The sequence below is a fragment of the Phoca vitulina genome, unplaced genomic scaffold (genome assembly GCF_004348235.1).
Source record: "Phoca vitulina isolate PV1807 unplaced genomic scaffold, GSC_HSeal_1.0 scaffold26, whole genome shotgun sequence".
Lineage (NCBI taxonomy): Eukaryota > Metazoa > Chordata > Mammalia > Carnivora > Phocidae > Phoca > Phoca vitulina.
In genome coordinates, this window is record NW_022589729.1 from 18,435,835 (window position 1) to 18,454,495 (window position 18,661).

Below are 18,661 nucleotides of genomic sequence, written 5' to 3' on the forward strand. Positions count from 1 at the left end.
ATGTGCCAATCTGCCCTATGAATAAGCAAGAATGAGGTGGGGTTCACAGAGCAGGATTAGGAACAAGTGAAAATGTTAGATGTGTTGATACCTAGGGGAGAAACTACCGAGTGGACACAATGTATTCCAGTCTGTTTTGTGGGTCTAGGCTCATGTCCAGTGGGAATAAAATCTCTTCTTCTATAACTGTTTGACTCTGCCAAATCTCCCTACCCCAACCCTGGGTTCCCACTACCCCACCACTGGAGTGTCCAATGTTACCCCTTTGACTTAAGGCAATGATAGCCTAGGCATTCTCTTTGAATGTATGAGAGAAGTAATGCCTCATGGAAATGATTTTCAAATCTTTTTTTTTTTTTTTTTGTCTTAACAGAAAACCCCTTTTGTTCCTAATAATAAAACCTGCTCTGGCTGAAACAGGGGAGGGGGCCTGAGCCTTCCCCTCAGGCTCACCTTTGCTGGGCTGGTCTCTGAGACATTTGTGCAGAAGCCCGAGGCTGCTGGGAACACTGTTTAAAAAGCTCTGTTACCAACAAACCAACCATACAAACTCATTGGTGGGACAATTGGGGAAACTGGAATATGTACTGGGGATTAGGTGAAACAAAGGACTTATTGTTCATTGTGTTGGGTATGATACAGTATTATGGCTATGTGAGAAAGTAAATGGTATGATAGTTATGTGAGAAAATGTCTTTATTTTTTAAGGATTCCTATTCCATGATGTCTGGGATTTGCATAAAGAAGAAGTAAATATGGAAACATGAAAATAATGTTACAACCAGGTGGTACTATCATAATATTCTTTCTGAAAAACGCAAAAGCAATGCTTTCGGCTGTGATAGGCATGGGCAACACAGAAGGAAGGAATGGGTGACCCACACAGCTCTCCTCTGAGGCCTCAGAAGCTGGTTGCAGAGCAGGGCACTGAGGCCATGGGGGGGGGGCGGTCTCCTGCATCCCCTCCAGCCACTCACCACCCGGAGTGTTGGCAGGACACCCCGAAACTCTCCTTAGGTAAAGGACACACAACATTCGTTAACATTAGGTGCTGAGCTGGCTCCAAGCACATCCTCCTTGGCCGTTGGGCCCCTCCTGCCTGTCTCCTCTGAGTAGGCAGGAGCCCCTCTGTGCCCTGCCCTGCCCTGGCACCTGCGGCCTGACAGGAAAATGGAGCAGATCAACGTGTGCCTGTTCTCTGTCTCCCGGGTATCCAGGGATCCTGGGAGAGCGGCTCTCATTACCAGGAAGCTGCCAGAAGCCTGCTGGGACAAGACTGCCCTTTCCCTTCAGAGACCCACCTTCGACTGCCCACCGGCCGGAGCCGGAGCTGTTCTCGCTCCTCCTTGCTCTGCCCTCTGCCATCGTCAGCCTAGGAAGCCAAGCTGTAGAACCCGAGAAGGGACTTCTGAAATCAAGAAGTACAGCCTCCCAAGCAGAGCAGGAATCCCCTCAGACATCACTGATGGGGGCTGGGCGGCGGCGGGGGGGGGGGGGTTACCTGGCTTCTGCTGAAATGTTTCCGTTTGAAATCCTTCCCACAAACATTCACAGAATGCTTCTCTGTGTCGGGCACAGCGCAGGACACTCATCAGGGTCAGAGGCCAGAATATCTCCCAGGGACAGTGAGAACTCGGGAGCAAACAACCACGAGACTACCTGCAACCCGGGACACTTAGATGCCCTGGCCTCCGACTGCAGACCTGCGGCTGTAGTGGATGCTGCCCTGGGCAGAGCTGGGGGCTGGCAGGTGGCACCCCGGACAGGCCTGTCTCCCTGCGCAGGGCAGAGCTGGGGGCTGGCAGGTGACACCCCGGACAGGCCCGTCTCCCTGCGCAGGGCAGAGCTGGGGGCTGGCAGGTGACTCTGTTCCTTGGTGAGGATGCTGCTCGTCAATATTCTCCTTAGCTTTGCAAAGTAGGAGCTCAGGTCGTGGGGGATACAGGCCTGTACTAATCACACCTCCCAAGAAGCAGGCGTGCTGGAAGGCCAATTTGCAAATGTGTAATGAATGAGCATGGCTGGCCAGTAACCAGAATATTCACATCTGCCTTCCGAGATACCCATTTCCCGAAATGGAATTTATAACCAGGACGTTGCTTGGTGAACACAGAATCAGCCCAAAGGAGGGGGGTGCCTGAGAAGGAGGATTTACTCAGGCTGTGGAGAGACAGAGGAAGAGCCCCACTCAGACCTCTCCACACCTAGAACACCTCAAGTGGACTCCTTTCACTATACGCTTCTTTCTTTCTCTTTTCTTTTTTTTTAAGATTTTATTTTATTTATTTGACAGAGAGAGAGAATGTGAGAGAGGGAACACAAGCAGGGGGAGTGGGAGAGGGAAAAGCAGGCTCCTCACGGAGCAGGGAGCCCAATGCAAGGCTCGATCCCAGGACCCTGGGATCATGACCTGAGCCAAAGGCAGACGCTTAACGACTGAGCCAACCAGACACCCCATGATACGCTTCCATTGGCCACATAACACCATTTCGAAAGATTACAACTGTGTTCATGTCATTCGTGCTTTCCTGACGTTGTCTTGAGATTCTGGGGGAGGGTGGGCAACTTAATTCCCCCTGGGAAGCCCCCCTTCCACTTCTAGCATTTCCATTTTTTAATTTAAAAAATTAATCGCAGTAGAGTTGACGTATCACATATTAGTTTCAGTATGAGTATGAAGGAGCGAAGCAGGCTGGATGAAAGAATGCTTTCAATAGGAACTTCCGTATAAATATGCTTCTGAGCGCTCTTTGCTAAGAAAAAATAGCACAGGTGTGAGGATCCATGGTAGCCGGTGGTCAGGGTGGTGAGGGGACAAAGGTGAGTCCTGGGGACTCTGGCAAACTGAAGAGGGTCTGTCCCTTCTCAAAATGACCACAGCTCAGGTCCCTCAGACGGTGGCCACATGGGAAGGAGGTCCTGAAATGGCCAGATCTGATTTTTTTCAAGAGAAGTTGGTAATCTGGATTTTTAGGTGAAATCACCTGATTTTTTAAGGCGGCAACCAGTTCATTTTTGCAAATGTTCCATGAGACAAACAAAACGTGCCAGGGCCAGATTCAGTCAGTCAGTCAGTTTGAAACTTCTGCCTTGTATGGGTGATTACATGTTTTAGAAAATGCTGGCTTAAAAAAATAAAATAGGGAGCAAAAAACAGGCAGATTTTTGTTGTTTTTTAACTATAGAACTTAACAGGGCTAGGGCACCTGGGTGGCTCAGTCGGTTGAGCGTTTGCCTTCAACTCAGGTCTTGATTCCAGGGATCCTGGGATCGAGCCCTGCGTTGGGCTCCCTGCTCATCAGGGAGTCTGCTTCTCCTTCTGCCCCTCCCCACCTGCTCATGCTCTGTCCCTTTCTCAAATAAATAAATAAAATCTTTTTTTTAAAAAAAGGACTTAACAGGACCTTTTAGATATTGATAAGATAGATAAATACTGATAGATACTGATGGGTATTTGGATCTCCAACTCAGGCTCATTGCATGGTCTAAAATCAGTGTCTAAAGATGGCTAACTGTGTCCATTTTCAGCTGCTCATTTGGCTTCATGGTAGCCTGTGGCTTTTCCCGACCTCTCCCCTGAGCCAAGGGGTGCATTTTTCTGAGGTCTCAGAGCCCGTGCACCCACGCAGACAGCATTGGAACTCACGATCAGAGACCGCCTGTCCCCACTCTGGAGGGATGTTCCCATTTCTTATCCAGCTCAATTTTCTAGATTCTAGAACAATTCAGCTCTATCCAGAAGCTGCAGTTTCTCTTCCCCAGTCAGTCTGACCTCCCGCAAGGACTGCCCTCATTCTTGCTCTCATCCCATGTTCATCATCTCATGTCAAATCTGCCTCAAAGCCCATCACCCCCAACCCCTCCCAAAGTACCTCCTGACTTCCTTCCACCCACCCTGCCTCCCTCGCTGGTTCTGATAACCTCACAGAAAGACTAAGCCCATACTTAGGGCCCGGCAAAGCAGAAACCAAAAAGATAAGAAAAGCGCAGCTCTAATGAATGTATCCAGAAAGAAGCTTTTTAAATGTCAACATCCATGTGAACCTTCAGTGTTGTTTTATTTTGAGTTATACTCAGAGAAGGCAGACCATCCATCCTCTTTTCAGGGCTTGGGGCCTCTGCTAGCATAAATGGAATAGTTTTTTTCGGACTGTTTTTATTTGTTTGTCATCTACAGCTTTCCAGCATCCAAAAGGAATTAGTGACGGCCTACCATAAAAAAAAAAAAAAAGCCGCATCTATGACGGGGGCTGACATGTGGCACCTGTCCCTCCTCTGCAGTGCCCCTGCGCTCACCTCCAGCCAGGCGTACGGCCAACACCTCCGATCAGACCTCCTGCCTCCAGCATCCCTCGCAAGGCCATCCTGGGCAACTGTTGCCAGAGTCATCTTTCTAAAACACACGGTGATTATACTTCCTTCCTGCTTTGGGGCCATTTCCACCTGCGTGGCAAGCTGCCTAAGACATAAACTACACTTCTTGTTATTTCCGATGTCCTGGTGACTCTCAGACTTCGGTGGGGAACTTATTTCAAATGCAACCGCCTAGTTATCCCCAGAGACTCTCAGCTGGTAGGACCAGGCTGAAGTCAGGAAGCCGCCTTGTATTTCCGGGCAAGTACCCCCAGCACGTTGTGGTGCCTGGAGGTCTATAGACGACGAACTGAGAAGGGTTATCTTGTAAATCTGGTCAGGACCTGGTAGCAGCCGAACCACCTGATCCTCCGGATCTAGGGAAGATTGCCTGAACGCCGACCCCACACACTGTGTGACGTCCACAGGCCCTCACTCAGTCCCGGTCACCCTGGCTCCAGTGTCGAGCCTGCTAAATGCTCATTTTGCATCTTGCAGTTTTTCCTTCAGCTCGGCCTCCACGGTGACCAGAATGAAATATGTTCAAACCAGGTGTGAATTTAGGTCTGATTCTGGGAAGGGGACATGGGTGAGAGCCAGTGTGGGCGACATCTCATAGAGTGGCATGGCCTCTCAGGATGAGTTCTGTCACCTCACGTTCCCACAGTACCCTGCAGTCTGTCCCATGTGTGGCAGGCAGACGTCCTCTGCGGGGCAACTGCCAAGACCAGCTGCTGACTGGGACTCAGGCTCAGGATCTGTCCCCATGAAACTAATCTGGCCCATGACTTTGAACTTTCTGGCCCCTTGGCTCTGAATTTTCAGAATCAGAGCTCTTTCTTGGGTTAGGTACTGTTTTTCAGATGGTCTGTTTTAAATATAAGTTATCTCCCAAGAGGGGTAGTATTTAGCTTTAATAGCTCAGCATGGATGAGGATAGGGAAGAATTGTTCCACCAGAGAATCATGAAAGAGGCACTACAGGTACCTAGAGCTCAACCAATCCAACCACCCCAGCTTACGTGAGAGCAAATTGAGGCCAGAGTGAAGAGGTGACCTCATCACAGGCTCTCGCCGAACCACTGACGGTAACAAGGGAAGAGTTGTGTTTCCCAGCTTTAGAGCCAATGATCTTTCCTGATCCATCTTCCCAGCAAGTGTTTGTTGAGCACCCACCATGTGCCAAGAACCATGGTAAGAGCTGGGGACACTATTATCGAGGATGAGTAATAGACCCCTTGGTCATTTCACACTGCCTACCTGTACACATTAGCAATGTGACCGAGCTCCCCCAACCGCCCACCTACCGGTGGGTGCACACAATAGGGAAGTGCTGATGAGTGAGAAGATAAATGGAGAAGAGTGTCTGTAATGTGGGCTACTGTCTACCCATCCACCAACCCAACCTGGGCAGTAAAGCCGTGGGGTGGGGATCCCTGGGCTGCTGGGCATGGTGTTAGTACACTGGGAATGTGGAGGGAGGGTGGGGCAAGAAGGATAGGAAAAAGAAGTGCAGATCTCCAGAAACAGGCTTGTGAGGGTCCTGAGCACAACCTGCCCCTCCTTGCATGTAAGCTGAATCAGGTGGTGGGGCATGTACATGGGCCTTCCTAAGGATGCATCTTGACACCTTCTCTGGGGCAGGGCAGGGGGGAGCACTGGAGGAGCAAATGGCACTTGGCAGTTGTCCCCCAACATCCCCCCCTCTCGGGCTCAGCAGCTGTGCCCCTCCCTGCTTCTGTCCCCACCCCAGGGCCACTCTCTCTAGGGCTCCTAGCTTCAAGCACTCAAGCCTACTAAGTCAGCAGGGGACCAGCATTCCCAGAAACTTGGAAGCTATGTTGTGAACTTGATTCTTTGGGAGTCACTGCCATCATTTTATTAAATTCCAAGAAAACTTAATGGAGATCTGATAGCTACAATGAGCTTAAAAGAAAGACTAAAACTTTCTCATGGACTGATGATAACTAATAGGAGAAGTTTCAATCATCCTGCAAAGGGAGTCAAGGGCGGTGCTATTTGAGCAGAATAGAGTCATCTCCTGTTCTAAGAAGCCATGCCAGAGAGCTAAGCACCCTTTGGAGACTCAATCCCAGCACCAGCGGCACCATCCGGCACTAACTTGGCTTCTCCTCCTTTGGAGCTGAGCTCTTCCCTGGAGCTGGGCATGGGGAGCACTCATGGGCACTGGATGCCCTCATCTGCACCTCTCACAGCCATGTGTTCAGTGGGATGTGGTCTGAGAGGTTCCCAAAGACGCTGCACACAGGTAACTGGAGCCTGGCCTCGTGGGGCTGTTGGAATTCTCAGTGGGATTACAGTCACTCCTTCCTCTACTCTCCAGAAAACCTGTCAAAAGGCAGATTATATACTATGCACATCATTATACTCCTCTTTCTACTTTTGTGAATATTTAAAATTTTCTACAGTAAAGTTGGAAAAAAAATGAAGGAACATTAACTAGCAAGGATATTTCATTTACTCATTTGTGCCCATTAAATTGTGAATTCACATGTGACAAAAGTTTATTGAGCTTCTATTATACACAAAGCACTGAGTTGGCCTTATTAGTTTCAGTGCTGAAACTTTTGCCTCACAGCAGTGGATCAGATCTCTGTGGATGAGCCCTGGGCATTTTACACTTTGTTCAGGAGATTCTCACATACAGACTGCCTGAGGAGGTAATGGGGAAAAGAGCAAGGAACACATGGGTGGGTTTGGGTCCTGACTCTCACCTCCGATATCCATGTGATGTTGAGAACCTCACTTGCGTCTTTGGCTTTCAGGTTGGACTTTCTTCTGGAAAATGAGAGAATGGAACTTGATAGTCTCTGAGGTCCTTTCCATCACTCCTCAGCCTCTTGGCCTGAACCAAAATATAAGTCCCTTTCAACTCCAACATTCTGTGACTGTACAAGCTATTTTATGGCAAGAGGAATGAGTAGAGACTTTCTGGGAGTCCCTGAAATCAACACTGATTAGTCTATCCTCCTGTCCTCTACATCCACCCCTTTTACTCATTGGCTCTCCATCAATCTTGGAGTTAAACCAACTTAACAGAAGACAGTGGAAACAGCAAGGCCTGCTCCCGGCTGTAAAAGACGCATTAGTCCCAGTAATGGCCCATCTTCCCTAGACCATTTCCTCCATCTAGACTTTTATGGGACTGTGAATCTAGGGTTACCCAGGCAGGCAGAAAGGCCAGTGCCTGATGGATGATGAGTACGACAAAAGGGTACTATATGCTCACCTACCAAAGGGAAGGCCAATAGGTAATGCTTAAAACCCAAAACTGAAGAAGTAGCAGTGTATGTTTGTTATTTAGAAATACAGAGGTTGATAGCAAAGAAATCTAATAATGAGTTTTAAAAGGTGGCCTCTGTCAAGAAATACCACAAATCAAGTGAAAAGATCAATGACAAAACAAGAAAAAATATTTGAAATTTAAATATCAGACAAAGGTTCATTACCAAAGTATATAAAGTTTCCAAAAGAGAAAATGAAAAGACCAATAATCACAGAAAAATTCACTAGAGATATCAATAATCATTAGAAAAAGAAGTAAGAATGGCTCTTGACAGGGACACCTGGGTGGCTCAGTCAGTTGAGCATCTAACTCTTGATTTTGGCGCAGGTCATGATCTCAGAGTTGTGAGACTGAGCCCTGCTCCAGGGCTCTGTGCTCAATGGGGAGTCTGCTTCTCTCCCTCTCCCTCTGCCTTTTCCCCCTGCTTGCACATGCACGCGCGCTCTCTCTCTCTCTCTCCCTTTCTAAAATAAAATAAATAAATCTTTAAAAAAAGAAAAAGAATGGCTCTTGACATTAAGATGCTCAACCTCACTCATAATAAAAAGCACACAAATTAAAACTATACTGAGATACTATTTTTATCTTATCAGATTGGCACAAATCCAAAATTTAAGAACACACTGTTGGCAAGACGATGGGGAAATGGGTACCCGCATATATTCCTAGTGGGAATGCAATTGGTCCAGTCCCTAGAGAGGAGAATTTGGCAATATATAGTAAAACTACTAATGCAGATACCCTTTAACCCAGCAATCTCATTTCTAGAAGCCTACCACAAAGATATACTGGCAAAGTGTAGAAGGAAATATATACAAGGCAATTTATTGAAGCATTACTTGTAATATCAAGACTGGATACAACCAAAATCCCCACCAAAGGGGACTGGATGAATAAAGTATGGTAAGTCCACAAATTGGAGTGACAAGCAACTGCAAAAGGGAAAGAGAAACAACTATGTTCTCCTATGAAGTTCTGTTCTCTGTACTTTTGTATATAGTTAAAAAAATTTTAATAAAAAAACTTTAAAAATAGAAGAAAGTTACTACCTCTAGGGAGTTAAAAAATAGAACAGTTTTGGGGGGGTTGTTTTTCTTTCATAATTGCTGTAGAATCATTTGGCTTTTTATACTATGTACATGTAAAAATAAGTATATTTAAAAATTAAAAGTGCAGAAGACCACCATAAATACACTACTTAATGGTGAAATTTTAGAAGCAGTCTCATTAAAGTCAGAAATATCAATGACGCCTGCTCTTCAAATTCGTGGTAGAGTCTTAGCCATCACAATAAGGCAAGAAAAAGAAATGGACTGGGAATAAAAGACAAAGAAGGATCATTGTTTGCAGACAATATTAAATGCACAGATAATCCAAAATAATTTACTAATAAGAGTGTGTAGCAAAATTGCTGAATATAAGAGCAAGACACAAAAATCAATATTGTTCCCATACGCTGGCCATAACTAACCAGAAAATGTGATAAAACAAAATTCTGTATATAATGGCAACAGAAACTGTTAGGTATAGAGAAAGGACTCTATCAAAAGATGGGACATTTATGAAGAAAATTATAAAACATTATTGAAGGACATAAGAGTAGATCTGATTAAAATCATAAACATGAATTTTCCCCAAATTATTCTCTAAACTCAATGCTTCCAGCCAAAAGCTTAACAGAATTTTTTGCGGAACTGGACAAACTGATATCAATTTCACTATTTTAAAACTGTGAAAAGCATTTTGAAAATAAGAAAAAGAGGAAGGCTTGTTTTTACCATATATTAAGGTTTATTATAAAGCCTTAGTACCTAAAATAGTGAAATATTAGAGCAGGGATAGAAAATAAACTAATGGCACAGAACAGAGATCCCAGAGATAGGCTCATACGTATTGTGAACTTGATATATTTATTATACAGGTGACAGTTGAGAAATGATGTACTACTCAATAAATGAAGAAATTGGTTTGCCATGTAGGGAAAAAAATGAAGTTAGGTTCTTACCTGACACATACACAAAAATGAATTCCAGGTGGATTAAAGACATAAATATGAAAAACAAATGTTAAACATGTTAGAAAGAAATATAGAGGAGATATCTCTGTTCTCAAGATAGGGAACACAAAACAGAAAAGCAGAAACGATTAAAGAAAGTATTGATAACATTAAAATTTAAATTTTCGGTATCACAAATGACCCCATAAACAAAGTTAAAAGTGGCAGATAGAAGAAAAATATCTGCGACATATCAGAACACATAAAAGTTCATATCAGAATGTATAAAGAAATTCTACAAATCAGTAAGAAAAATGACCTAATCAAAAATAATGCAGAGGATATGAACAATCCACAGAAGAGGAAACCCAAACAACAAATAAATATATGGAAAGATACCCCCAATAACTAGGGATCAGAGAAAAAATAAAAGCAAAATGAGATTCTGTTTCACACCAATCAGACTGGTGAAAATTAAAAAGTCTGACCATGAGGATGTCAGGAAAGTCATGTGCAGCCAGTGGGAGAATAAATCAATACAATGAATTTAGAGATAAAAGTTAGGATATGGTCCTACCTAACTGAAAATTCATACATTGTATAACCCAAGAATACCAATACCCAGCATATACTTCTGGATGTAGACCCCAGAAAATTTTCACACATGAACATGAACACAAGGAGGCATACATAAGAATATTCATTGTAGCATTTTAAAAAATAACAAAAAAAAAGAGAGAGAGAGAGAGAGAGCTGAAACTAAACTCAATGATAAATATAGGGTTCAGGATAAATAAAATATGTTATATTCACATGTTTGAATACCATGCAGTAATTAAACTGAAAGAACTAGATCTATCCTTTGTACGATCATAGACAGATCTCAAAGATTAACTAGAATTTAAAAAGTGCGTTATGGTATCATTTATGTAATACACAATGTTTTAAAAATGTGTAAATATACATAATTTTAATGAATATATCAAGGAATAAAAGGGAACGAGAAAATGGAGACCAGCTAGACAGTCCTTTATAGAAATTTTGCTGTGGGGGCGCCTGGGTGGCTCAGTCGTTAAGCGTCTGCCTTCGGCTCAGGTCATGATCCCAGGGTCCTGGGATCGAGCCCCGCATCGGGCTCTCTGCCGAGCAGGGAGCCCGCTTCTCCCTCTCCCACTCCTCCTGCTTGTGTTCCCTCTCTGTCAAATAAATAAAACCTTTAAAAAAAAAAAAAAAAAAAAAAAAAGAAATTTTGCTGTGAACGGGAAGAGATGGCTACAGCTAGAGGTGGGGTATAGTGTCTGAGGAGGGTTATGACTTTTTTTTAATGGACAACACTAGACTTTGTTTGCCTGTGGATGGGAATGAACCAGTAGAGAGACTTAAAATTATCATTCATGGAGAGCAAAATCCTCGAGAAGGTGGAGCCTCGGCTGACGCGCAGAAGAGGACGCTACAGCATTTTGGGGGAGAGATGGTGTTTGAACTTGGCAGTGGGATGAAGTGGAGAGGAATGTGTAGGTGTTTAGGAGGTAATCTCTTCAAGAGATGATGTTAATTGCGTGGGTGGGTGGGTGACACTGTAAAGGGGCATCTGGTTTGATTCAAGGGAGAGACAAGAGGACCTCTGATCAATGATGGACCCTGTGCCTCCTGAGGGTGGAGGACTATGCTGTTGTCACTCCTCAAGAACTTTTAATCTGTTCCAGAGAGAATCCCAATAATCCACCTCGTGTATTTATCTGTCCCTGAGCACCAGTGCCTCTCACATACTGGGCGTTAGTAAGGTCCCCTCTCGGACAGGCACACCGCTCGGGTTAGTCCAGCGTCTCCTGCATACTGGTTCTGTGATCTTCTAGAGCAAGTCACGCCACTTCTCTGGGCCTGTTTTCTATCCCCACAGGGTGGTTAACCGCCTTTGCCATTTGGCCCATGAAACACTGTGGGGAGGTGGCAGGTTAAGACTTCTGGGGACACACATAGTGGAATTCCTCCCGTGGGCCGCTCCCACCCAGAGCCCCAGGGCTTCCAGGTCCAGCCCCTTCCACCCGCGCCTCTGTCCTATCTCCACCACCGCTCCCTCTCCACACGGGTCCTCGCTTTTTCTTCCTGCCTTATGACTCCAAGTCTCCCACCAGACTCTCACCTTCCTGCCCTATGGCTCCAAGTCTCCCACCAGTGGCTGTGGTCAGACTTCGCGGCCAAGGGCTTGAGGGCTCCGTGTAGGGGCTCCACGTTGCCCACCTGGCCACCCCTGCAGACTCTGGACCCTTCCCTGGCTAACAGGAAGCCCGGGGCAGGGGACACTCCCAACAGTGCTGCTGGCCTTAGGGGCCCCGCCTCCGGGAGTGACCACCCCCTATTCCCTGCGTGTGCACCTGTCTTGGGAGACGGTCCGAGGGCTCCTGGGTGCGAGCATAGATGAAGTCATCTGTCTGCGGGTCCAGGGGTCTGGCAGGCCTGTGAGCGCTTGCCCGCGTCTTCCGCTTCTCTGGGTCTCGGTCGCTGCTCCGCTGCCTCGCCGTCCCTTCTCTCTCCACCCCCTCTCCGCCCCTCCCCAGCCTCTCGGTCCTCCTGCGGGCTGAGCGCGGAGGAGCCTCACTCCGCCCTCCTCTGCAGGAGCCAACCGGCGCGCCCAGAGGCCGCTGGGCTCCCGCTGCAAGCCCATAAAACCCGCTCGGCTCCAGCCGCTGCGCTCCCCGCCCCGCTGGTCAGGGCTCCGGGCCGCGCGGGCTTCGCTGGGGCTTCCAGCCCAGCCCGCGATGCCGATGGCCCCGACCTCGCCTCCAAGCAGGCTTAGGGACACTCGCTTTCTGCTTCCAGAAGAGTTGGGAGAAAGTGAATTTGGGGTGGATTGGGAAGTGGTGGCAGCTCCCCAGGCTTCCTTCCCTTCCAGAAGCCTCACCCTGCACAGCCTCAAACATTCTTCTTTTCCTGACACCCTGTCTCCCTCCCTGAGCCCTCTTTCTCTTCGGGCCTAAGCTTCCTTCCCCATTGTGCGATCAGTATCTTCTCCTTCCTTATCTCTTTCTCTCTCCTCCTCTCTATTTCTCCCTATTTTCACTTTCTCCCTGTCATCCCCCCTTTCTCCTTTCTCGCCATCTGAAACCTTCCCACTCCATTTCAGCCATCAAACCTCTCCACTTGCCCCCACACTGTCCGTCCCTCTCTCTCCCTCCTCCCCTTCCCTCCCAGCAAAGTCAGCCATGGATTCTGGGCCTGCCTGGGCTGCCAACCCCACTCCCCGGGGCACCTTGTCTGCCCCCAATGCCACCACACCCTGGCTGGGCCGGGATGAGGAGCTGGCCAAGGTGGAGATCGTTGTCCTGGCCACCGTCCTGGTGCTGGCGACAGGGGGCAATCTGACTGTGCTGCTGACCCTGGGACAGCCAAACCGCAAGCGCTCCCGCATGCACCTGTTTGTTCTGCACCTAGCCCTGACTGACCTGGGTGTGGCGCTATTCCAGGTGCTGCCCCAGCTGCTGTGGGACATCACCTACCGCTTCCAGGGCCCTGACCTCCTCTGCCGGGCCGTCAAGTACCTGCAGGTGCTCAGCATGTTCGCCTCCACCTACATGCTGCTGGCCATGACGCTGGACCGCTACCTGGCTGTTTGTCGGCCCCTGCGCAGCCTCCAACAGCCCGGCCAGTCCACCTACCCACTCATCGCTGCTCCCTGGCTGCTGGCTGCCGTCCTCAGCCTGCCTCAGGTCTTCATCTTTTCTTTGCGGGAGGTGATCCAGGGCACTGGGGTGCTGGACTGCTGGGCAGACTTCCGCGTCCCTTGGGGCCCTCGGGTCTATATCACCTGGACCACCCTGGCCATCTTTGTCCTGCCCGTGGCCATGCTCACAGCCTGCTATAGCCTCATCTACCACGAGATCTGTAAGAACCTAAAAGTCAAGACCCAGGCCGGGAAGGTGGAAGGAAGGGGCTGCAGGACTTGGGACAGGACCTCGCCTCCTGGCCCAGCTGCAGCCACACTGGGGCTGCCTTCCCGAGTCAGCAGCATCAGCACCATCTCCAGGGCCAAGATCCAAACCGTGAAAATGACTTTTGTCATTGTGCTGGCCTACATCGCCTGCTGGGCACCCTTCTTCAGCGTCCAGATGTGGTCTGTGTGGGACAAGAATGCCCCTGATGAAGGCAAGTGTGTGTCTATAGGGGAGGGGAGTGGAAAGGAGCAGGGAAGGGAGAACAGCAAGCTTAGGACAGGGTTCTAAAGCTTCCCAGGGCCTGGCCGGTAACAGATGAGTGAAGGAATTATGAAAGGTGGTGCCTGTCTCCCCCGCAAAGGGGCAGCTACAGCTCCGACCCAGCCTACGGATGCCATGAGTACCTTTTATGTAAAATTTCCATCGTTTAAGTTTAAGGCACTTAATTTAAACACTTAAAAATATTATGTGGCCTTAGTGAAATATGACTGTCCCCTGCGGAGACGGATTTATCATTAGCAAGGGCCTCTCTGAGCAAGGAGGGCAGGAGCAACGTGTTACCTTACAAGACAATGTGCTCTCTCAGAAAACTGGAAGCCCTTGGAGGCCCTTCTAGCGGCTGAGGTCCATTATTTTAAACCTACTTTCCAGTACACCCAGTTCCTCTCCATAGCACGCTGGCTTCCTGACCTCTTGTCCCTGAGGCTCTGGTTGGAGCCTGTCTCCTGCCCTTGCTCCCGCTCCGAAGGTCAGCTGAGCTCCTGCTGGGATGCAGTGCCCTCAAGGGCTGAGAGGTGGAGCCTCTGCAGACCGTGGTGCTCGGGCCACATTTCCAGCCCCTGCACCGGGCCTGGCTCCGAGGGGGCCCAATCAAACAGATGTTTCCCAGGCGAAGGCACTCATGGAACCCCTCAGCCCCTGGCCTAATCTAGGGAGCGGGTAGGGTGAACACCACCCCCTTAGCCAGAGCAACTTCCCACATCTTCCACAGCTCCCTGGTATTGAGAACTGGGGAGCAGGCCAGAATGTGGGGAAAATGAAGGAGACTCTGTTTGTTGCTGGGATGGGTCCCTCCTCCACCTATAGGTACTCCCCCCTGCCCCCACCTCTCTGCCCTACATGGCCCAGATGCCTTCAGCTTCTCACCACTGTGCTTCATGTCTTCACTCAAACGTTCTGACCCCGCGTCTTCCCTTTGCTTGGGCTATGAGTAGCCGCACCCACGAGCACATCTATGGGTGAGGTGCACAAGGAACCAGAGAATCTGAAGATTTCACAGTGCTTTACAGAGTAGGCACTTAAGCTTTGCCTTTGAGTTTGTTGGCTGAAACTGCACAAGGGTGCAGGATGGCTGTCTTAGAGTCGGTAGACCCGGCTTCACGTCTGTGCCATAGCCCCTAAGATTCCTTAGAGCTTTGACCTTGCTTTCCGTGATGCCACGGCCTCTGCTGAAGGCACCACAGTGTGCAGCCTGTGCCAGGCCGGAACGTGGGGCGTCCTGCAGGAGGTCAGAGTCCGCCCTGGAAGCTGTCCTACTGGCCTATGGAGCTCCATGTAATCTGCAGAAAGAGTCTTGTGTCTGGAAGACATTTTATCAGTCTGCACTCTCCCATTTTGACCGCACAAGAGAGAAATTAGTTTTTCCCTGCAGGATGGTGCATTCCCTGGGTATAATCTCTGAGGACACAGAACAAGTATTCATCTGGAAGGGGACACTTGGGTGCCCTGTTCCCAGTGGCTGCCCCTCCGTGCAGTCGGAGCTGATGCCATGGTACCTGCGGGGAGGTCGGGCTCATTGCCCTCCCAGGCCCCCAGCAATGGCCTGGCACTGTCAGCGCTCACATGCTCAACGCCTGAGTGACAGGATGAGTGGCACTGCCCCGGAGGCGTGAAGGAGGACAGAATCCAGAGGACCGGGCGTACCCGTATCTATGACATAAATGAGAATGGGGCTCAAAGGGGTCTGAACTTGGCCTAGACTCATAGTTATTTTCCCTGCATGACAATAGAAGTGTCTCATTCTAGATCTCCATCCGTTAGGGGATTCAAGGTCTAGGTTTGGGAACAAAGACACCGTGTCCTCTTTGGGCTGGTCCTGTCCCTGACTATGTTTACACCTCGAAAGTCAACTTGGAGCAAACCTCAGCTCCTACCCTGACCCTATAGTCACAGACAAGACCCACAGACAAGTCCCAGCTCCAAGTCCCAGCTGTGCTCCTTTCTAATTATAGAACCCAAGTGAGTCCTTTCTCCTCTCTGGGAACTCAGTCTCCCCCTCTTCTCAGTGGGGTCTTGGACTCTCTCCCAGGTCCCATCCAGCTCTGTAATTCTGAGGCTTCTTGTGTTTATCCTACAGATTCAACCAACGTGGCTTTCACCATCTCCATGCTCTTGGGCAACCTCAGCAGCTGTTGCAACCCCTGGGTCTACATGGGCTTCAACAGCCACCTGCGGCCGCGGCCCCTGCGCCACGTGGCCTGCTGCGGGGGACCCCGGCCCCGCAAGCAGCTCTCCGGCGACAGCCCCTCCAGCCGCCGCACCACGCTGCTGACCCGCTCCAGCGGCCTGCGCACCCTCACGCTCAGCCCCAGACTCAGTGGGGGCCCTGGGCCCGAAGGCTCACTGAAGGACTCAGCGCAAGTGGACGGCGAAGCCTCCACTGAGACCATCGCTTTTTAGGGAACACTCGCCCGCGGGGCTAGCAGAGAATCTCTGCCCATCTCAGCACTGGGTGTAAAAGGGCCAGGGTTGGAGTTGGGGGGAGCCCACTCTGAGGCAGGGTGAGGGGGCCAGAATGGCCCACTACCCTTGGTGTTACAGATGCCTCTGGTCTGCGGGCGGACCCTCGTTTGCTCCCAATCTCACACCCTGGGAATCAGAGAGTCAAAGCATCGGCTTCCCTGATCCTGCGCCTTCACAGCATGCCTGGGAGCCCACCCATGTGGTGGGTACGGTGCCCCAGGTCTCAGGCAGGCCTAGGCTGGCTCTGTCTGGGGGTCCGCAAGTGGCAGGGACTTGGGCTGGTCTCCCGCCTTGACTGTTTGTCCCCATCCTAACCTGACTAGCACACGCAGTGCAACCAGGAGCGGGGAGAAGTGAAAACTTGTGAGAAGGATCCTATTTCTCTATCTAGATCCTAGATTTGTTTGTCTTGTGCAGGGGGGGCTCCTTTCATGAAGGAAACCGAAGGGGGGCTGGGTGGCACAGGTCTAGCAGCTTTGCCCGCTGCGCCCGCCTGTCTGCTGAAGGGGGGGCAGGACTTAGTACAACACCTGCTACTAGTAAAAATTCCACAAATGCTAGTTTTTCTTCTCCCCATATCAACCACTTTTATAGGATGGGTGACAGGGCAAAGTAGGCCCTCAGTGGTGTGACCCACTGGGAGGGGGCATGTGAGGGGGGGAGGAAAGAAGGTGAAAATGATCACAATAAGATTAAGACTGGACGAAGCCTCTGAGGCAGCCCATGTTGGTGGCTCTCTTTCCTCCCCCCAAGGGATCCACACTGTGCCTTCCTCTGGGACGGCCCAGAGGAGACATCCTTATAGAAAGTGTGGCTGGATCATGGCTCTGGATTTCCTTGAGGCTTTTCATAGCTTCCCTACGAGCCATGCATGCTGTGAGGAAGTCAGGAGCCCAGGATTTGAGACTCAGCTCTGCCTTCAGGTGCATGTATGACCTTGGGCCAGTCCTCTCCCTTTTCTGGGCCTCCAGCTTCTCACCTATTAGGACAGAGATAATCCATAAGGTCTTTCCCAGCTCTACCCTGTCATGACTTTGCAAGACTGGGCATGGGGTTACAGTAGAGCCTTTTCTAACCAATAGGCTCTAGAAGAATTGTTGGATTTTCATGACAATGACATTTATACCCTTTGACTCAATTCTGGTGACTGTGGGTCCCGCCATGGCCATACTGTCTACTTTTGCCCTCAATTCTGTGATACTGAAACCGGGAGATGCAGCCGAGCTGGTAGACTCTGGGGCTTTGCCCTGTTCCTCCTCATTATCTCCAGTGGGATTTAGATCACGGGGTGGTCCCCCCCCCCGCCCAGTTCCAGTTCTAATCTAAGAGATGGCCTTGATGGTGGAAAGAGCATCAGCTGAAAAGTCAGGAGAACCGGGTCTTGGTTCTGCCACCACTGATGACCAACATGGGGAGAATGCTGGCTAATCCTTCATCTCTGTTATGAGGGTCAAATAGGACCATGGATGTGAAAGAGGTTGGTAGACCCAGGAGCTCTCTACTAGTGGAAGGGGCTGCTAATCTAATTAAGAGCCCCTGAGAGCAGCTCCAGGGAACAGGTTCTCTGCCCCCTACTCCTAGGGAACTGCAGGAAATGGCTGTAAGTTTGAGCTTTAAGAGGTCACTCAGCTCTGAGAAGCTCCTTTGCCTTCCTTAAAAGAACCTAAACTGACTGTTGTGAGTGAGCAAAGTGTCCCTAGCCTTCAGTGCTAAAGAACCAGGGAGTGGGACACAGACCCTAATGGGACCAAGGCTCAAGGCAGATGTGAGGGCCCACGGTCTCTCTTCACTGCGTTCTATTGCCCATGTCAGTCCCTGACATCCAACCACTTCTTCCTCATCCATCCATCCTGGTGGAGCTGGGCTTAGGAGGCTCCCATGCCAGCATGAGCTGCTGAAGTTTCTCCTGCTCTGCGTATATAAGCCAACCGCCCCTCCCCTTCACACCACAGGTCCTGTCCCTCGTGCCCAAGTCAGTACTGGGCGAACCATTGCTCATCGTGATAAGTGGGAGGTAGAAGGGACACCAGCTTTGTACTCCAAAGACCCGGGTTTGAGTCCTGCTCTTGTCCCTCTTCTATCTGTATGATCTTGGGCAAGTCCTCTAATCCCTCTGAGCAATGGTTTCCTCCTTAAATAGAAACAACAATGCCCGGGGCGCCTGGGTGGCTCAGTCGTTAAGCGTCTGCCTTCGGCTCAGGTCATGATCCCAGGGTCCTGGGATCGAGCCCCACGTCTGGCTCCCTGCTCTGCGGGAAGCCTGCTTCTCCCTCCCCCACTCCCCCTGCTTGTGTTCCTTCTCTCGCTGTGTCTCTCTGTCAAATAAATAAAT

The 18,661-nt window shown here is 49.5% G+C and overlaps 1 protein-coding gene across 1 annotated transcript; it reads left to right on the top strand.

Annotated features, from left to right (window-relative positions):
* The first annotated feature begins 12,858 nt into the window (after positions 1-12,858).
* On the top strand, positions 12,859-16,266 carry AVPR1B (arginine vasopressin receptor 1B). Its single transcript, XM_032422092.1, has 2 exons — positions 12,859-13,798; positions 15,944-16,266. The coding sequence occupies exons 1-2, from the start codon at positions 12,859-12,861 to the stop codon at positions 16,264-16,266; spliced, it is 1,263 nt and encodes a 420-aa protein (XP_032277983.1).
* Positions 16,267-18,661: the final 2,395 nt, after the last annotated feature.